General features: G+C 55.9%; 1 protein-coding gene across 1 annotated transcript in view; it reads left to right on the top strand.

Annotated features, from left to right (window-relative positions):
• Positions 1–5483, top strand: part of TSHZ3 (teashirt zinc finger homeobox 3) — a 56932-nt gene extending 51449 nt beyond the window's left edge. Inside the window, exon 2 of the mRNA XM_005871603.2 lies at positions 714–5483. Coding sequence (XP_005871665.1) covers positions 714–3916 — 3203 coding nt within the window. The 3' untranslated portion in view covers positions 3917–5483. The remainder of the gene's footprint in view (positions 1–713) is intronic.
• The last annotated feature ends 329 nt before the right edge of the window (positions 5484–5812 follow it).

The raw sequence follows: 5812 nt of genomic DNA, 5'->3' as shown, positions 1-5812 counted from the left end.
GTGGACACGGCGCAGGGCCCAGGCGGGGCGGCGGTCCGTCTTCCCTCCCGTCCGGAGCACACAGTGCCCGTCTCTTGGTAGGACATGTGCGCTCAGCTTCCAGGAGACCCGCTTTTCCAGAGGATAAAAGGGGAAAAAGCCACACAATCTCATCTTCAACTTATTTCCATTGGTGTACTTTCTTTTTACTTCGTAAAAATTTTATTGATGTTTTTGTCCTTTATATTTATTAAAGATTGAGCCTCAAAAATGTAATGAGTAAAAAATGCTTGCTTAATTTAAATTGTGAATCTGTCTGTTAAGAAATGCATTAGGGGTAGGAGAAGCATAAGACATATTAATTGACAGACAGGAACTGCTGTCTCTGAGGTTGATACAAGTAATTTATTACTTTAGGAGTGAATGCCACCTCCAGAATGTGCTTCATTAATTTCAAATTTAGTTTTAATTTCAAGCTGTTGCCCCTTGAGAAGAATAAGGTGGCAAATTATGTTTGAAGAGCAGATATTTTTTGTACTCCAAAGAAACACCACATTGTAACTATTTAATTTTACAAATAAATGTGCCCATCGGCTTCTCTGCGTTTTCCCGGGAGCTGAGAAAATATTCCAGGTAAGACCAACACCTACTAATGCTTTCTTCTCTTTCTCTTCTCCTCCCGGTCTCTCCTCTTTCTGTCCACCTGCCCCACCTTCCCGCCTGTCACCACGCAGCCTATGTGTCCGACGAGCTCAAGGCTGCCGCCCTGGTGGAGGAAGAGCTGGACCCCGAGGGGAGCCCGGCAGATGGGGAGCCCTCGGCCAAGTACGCATGCCCCGAGAAGGAGCTCAGCAAGCCCTGCGCCAGCTACCAGAACTCGCCGGCCGCCGAGTTCTCCAGCCACGACATGGACAGCGAGTCCCACATCAGCGAGGCCAGCGACCGCATGGCCGACTTCGAAAGCGCCTCCATCAAGAACGAGGAGGAGACCAAGGAGGGGGTGGCGGCGCTGGAGGAGACCTCTGTGTCGGACAGCCTGGAGCAGATGAAGGCCGTGTACAACAACTTCCTGTCCAATTCCTACTGGTCCACCCTCAGCCTCAACCTGCACCAGCCGTCCTCGGAGAAGAACCCGGGCAGCAGCAGCAGCAGCAGCAGCAGTAGCAGCAGCTGCGGCAGCGGCAGCTTCGACTGGCACCAGAGCGCCATGGCCAAGACGCTGCAGCAGGTGTCGCCGAGCCGCGCGTTGCCCGAACCCAGCCTCTTCAGCACCGTGCAGCTGTACCGGCAGAGCAGCAAGCTCTACGGCTCCATCTTCACGGGCGCCAGCAAGTTCCGCTGCAGGGACTGCAGCGCCGCCTACGACACGCTGGTGGAGCTGACCGTGCACATGAACGAGACGGGCCACTACCGCGACGACAACCACGAGGCGGACAACAACAACCCCAAGCGCTGGTCCAAGCCGCGCAAGCGCTCGCTGCTGGAGATGGAGGGGAAGGAGGACGCCCAGAAGGTGCTCAAGTGCATGTACTGCGGCCACTCGTTCGAGTCCCTGCAGGACTTGAGCGTCCACATGATCAAAACGAAACACTACCAAAAAGTGCCTCTGAAGGAGCCCGTCACGCCTGTTGCGGCCAAAATCCTCCCCGCTGCTCGGAAGAAGGCGCCCGCGGAGCTGGAGCTGCCCAGCTCGCCGGACTCCACGGGAGGGACCCCCAAGGCCGCGCTGGCTGACACGAACGACGTGCTGCAGAAGAACGCCAACCCCTACATCACGCCCAACAACCGCTACGGCCACCAGAACGGGGCCAGCTACGCCTGGCACTTCGAGGCCCGCAAGTCCCAGATCCTCAAGTGCATGGAGTGCGGCAGCTCCCACGACTCCCTGCAGGAGCTCACCGCCCACATGATGGTCACCGGCCACTTCATCAAGGTCACCAACTCGGCCATGAAGAAGGGGAAGCCCATCATGGAGACGCCCGTCACGCCCACCGTCACCACGCTGCTGGACGAGAAGGTGCAGTCCGTGCCCCTGGCCGCCACCACCTTCACATCCCCCTCCCACACGCCGGCCAGCGTCTCCCCCAAACTGACCGTAGAGGTCAAGAAGGAAGTGGACAAGGAGAAAGCCGTCCCCGACGAGAAACCGAAGGACAAGGAGAAGCCCTGCGAAGAGGAAGAGAAGTATGACATCTCCTCCAAGTACCACTATTTGACGGAAAATGACTTGGAGGAGAGTCCCAAGGGGGGCCTGGACATCCTCAAGTCTCTCGAGAACACCGTGACGTCCGCCATCAACAAGGCCCAGAACGGCACCCCCAGCTGGGGCGGCTACCCCAGCATCCACGCCGCCTACCAGCTCCCCAACATGATGAAGCTGTCCTTGGGCTCGTCGGGGAAGAGCGCGCCCCTGAAACCCATGTTCGGCAACAGCGAGATCCTGTCCCCTGCAAAGAGCCAGACCCTGGTCTCCCCACCCAGCAGCCAGACCTCGCCCATGCCCAAGACCAACTTCCACGCCATGGAGGAGCTGGTGAAAAAGGTCACTGAGAAAGTGGCCAAGGTCGAGGAGAAGATGAAGGAGCCAGAGGGCAAGCTCTCTCCACCCAAGCGGGCCACCCCGTCCCCCTGCGGCAGCGACGCCAGCGAGCCCGTCAAGATGGAGGCCTCTGGCGACGGAGGCTTCCGCAGCCAGGAGCACAGCCCCAGTCCCCTGCGCGAAGGCGACAAGGAGGGGAGCCCCCCAGCGGAGCCTGTGGAGAACGGCCAGGAGCCGGGCAAGCCCGTGGCCGGCAGCCTGAGCAGCACGGCCATCATCACTGACCACCCACCCGAGCAGCCGTTCGTGAACCCCCTGAGCGCCCTGCAGTCCGTCATGAACATCCACCTGGGCAAGGCCGCCAAGCCCTCCCTGCCGGCCCTGGACCCCATGAGCATGCTCTTCAAGATGAGCAACAGCCTGGCCGAGAAGGCGGCTGTGGCCACGCCCCCTCCCCTGCCCGCCAAGAAGGCGGACCCCCTGGACCGCTATTTCTACCACGCCAGCAACGACCAGCCCATCGACCTGACGAAAGGGAAGAGTGACAAAGGCTGCTCGCTGGGCTCGGTGCTTCTGTCCCCCACGTCCACGTCCCCGGCCACCTCCTCATCCACCGTGACGACGGCGAAGACATCCGCCGTCGTGTCCTTCATGTCGAGCTCGCCGCTGCGCGAGAACGCCCTGTCGGACATCTCCGACATGCTGAAGAACCTGACGGAGAGCCACACGTCCAAGGCCTCCACCCCCTCCAGCGTCTCCGAGAAGTCCGACGTCGACGGGACCACCCTGGAGGAGGCCGAGGAGGCGACGCCCGCGCAGAAGAGGAAGGGCCGCCAGTCCAACTGGAACCCACAGCACCTGCTGATCCTGCAGGCCCAGTTCGCCGCCAGCCTGCGGCAGACCTCGGAGGGCAAGTTCATCATGTCGGACCTGAGCCCCCAGGAGCGCATGCACATCTCCCGGTTCACGGGGCTCTCCATGACCACCATCAGCCACTGGCTGGCCAACGTGAAGTACCAGCTCCGAAGGACAGGCGGGACTAAGTTCCTCAAAAACCTGGACACGGGCCACCCCGTGTTCTTTTGTAATGACTGCGCGTCACAAATCAGGACTCCCTCCACCTACATCAGCCACCTGGAGTCGCACCTGGGCTTCCGGCTCCGGGACTTGTCCAAACTGTCCACCGAGCAGCTGAACAGTCAGATAGCACAAACCAAGTCGCCGTCAGAGAAGCTGATGACGGCCTCCCCCGAGGAGGACCTGGGCACCTCCTACCAGTGCAGACTGTGCAACCGGACCTTCGCGAGCAAGCACGCCGTCAAGCTGCACCTCAGCAAAACCCACGGCAAGTCCCCGGAGGACCACCTGCTCTACGTGTCCGAGCTGGAGAAGCAGTAGCAGTGGCTTCCGGCCCAGACGACGGTGGTCTGCTCTGGGGAGGCGGCGCCCGCACGGAGGCCGCTCTGTCCCGCCGCACACAGGTTCTCGTCCTCCCGGCAGCGCGCACGGGCGGGCGGGCGGTTTCGTACGACTGTACAGTGTTGATAGAGGTGCGCAATCAGTGGTGGTCACTGGTAACCAGGAAGGCGACGCACAGTGCTAAGTGTTTGGAACTCTGTGTAAATGGGATTTAGTCGTGAGCACCGACGCTCCAAGCTGCATGCGTAACAGACCATTTAATGAAGCATTTATACCGAAGCGCCCCTCCCTGCACCCGGAGTGCGTGCGCCGCGTTCCTCACCCTTTCATCTTTAGCCCTCTGAGTACTTGGAAGCACTTTTGCATTCGTTTGGTTAAAAAAAAATAAAATAAAATGATAATAATGTATGAAGCTCTGTTTTGTAAACTCCTTACCAGCTTCGTTAAAATTAATAATATGAACCTCCATTTATGCAGATCTGCAGGGGTATAACACGCCTTGAAATTTAAAAGAATATTATTTTCACATTGAAACATAAATGTATATATTGTATAGATTTCAGACTCTCTTATGAAGAATGTGATTGTGGTTAAATGACCTTTTTTCCTGCATTTATAGCAACAGTGTTTTATGGACCCGCTATGCTCTGGGCATAAGCTGTGCCTGTGTATAGTGTATATTTCTGTTTCCTTTTTTAAGGTCTATGGGTTCTGTTTTTTTACATGCAAACATTGTAAATTATACAGAAGATGCCACAGATAGCATTTATAAAGTATACAGAAACATTATCTGAAAGCAAAGTATGATTGTTTGTTTTGCTATACAGTACATCTATATTGATAGAGGTTCCCGTTTAAATTATACATATTTATTAGCACCGTGTCACCACGTGTTCCGAGCGGCCTGAACCAGCGGGGCCAGCGTGACGTCCACGGCAGGCAGCATCGTCACTATTTTGCACATCGTTTTTTAAAGGTATTTATTAGAAATCAAAGAATGCTCAAAATAAACTCAGTGCTCAAAGGGTTAAGTCTATTTGAAAAGGAAAAAAAAAGAACAAAAAGAGAGAGAGAGAGAGAGAGAGAGAGAGACTTGTACTGTATTTCCTAAACGTTGATAAAGCCTTTAAATGTTTGTACTGTAATACTTTGCTGCGGCCCCGGGGCCGCCCTCCCCGCGTACGTCTCAGCCCTCGGCTGCCAGGCCAGTGGCCGGATGCCTTTTTGTTTCAAACGGTAACTTTCTGTTTTCTTCCCCTAATGATTCTCCCCAGATCCCACACTGCAGCTTTATCTTTAGGCTCATGAAAGGTAACCCGTGGTTACCGCTCTCCCAGCGATCCCGTTCTCCCCCAGTTTTGGCAGTTAATTTGCAGCCGTAACTGACAGCTGACACCCCGTGAAAACCCGTGTATAAAACCTCGGCATGTACACAGCACAGCCACTTCCCACACCGTGTGCCCCGTTTCGTTGTTGACAATGCACCACCATTCTGTGACTCTTCACATAACCCTTTTTCTACGGCAGCATTAAAATTGTCTTTTTGCTATAATTTTGTGTCGCGTTCACAATTATGTCTGAAATGTGCTCCGACTAACGAGCGCATTAAAACGGAATTGCGCGCGGTCTGTTTATGGCTGAGGTGGCCGCGGGGTCTGCCAGGTGCTGGCAGGCAGGAGCTGCTGTAAATCAGGGGAGTTTCCGTGAACTCAGCGCGGGGAGAGCAGGAACACGCGTTCTGAGGCGGCGTGGGCTGCATGTTGGGGAGAAAGGAAGACATTTGCATGTGGATAGCTTCTCTCTGGGTCAGGGAGGCTGTAGATGGGGGCAGAGCGCCGGGTCCCACCTGGGGGCTGGTGTGGGGTGGGGTCCGGT

The sequence above is a fragment of the Myotis brandtii genome, unplaced genomic scaffold (assembly GCF_000412655.1).
Source record: "Myotis brandtii unplaced genomic scaffold, ASM41265v1 scaffold35, whole genome shotgun sequence".
Classification (NCBI taxonomy): Eukaryota; Metazoa; Chordata; class Mammalia; order Chiroptera; family Vespertilionidae; genus Myotis; species Myotis brandtii.
The sequence above is the reverse complement of the archived record's forward strand: the minus strand, read 5'-3'. Positions and strand labels throughout refer to the sequence as shown.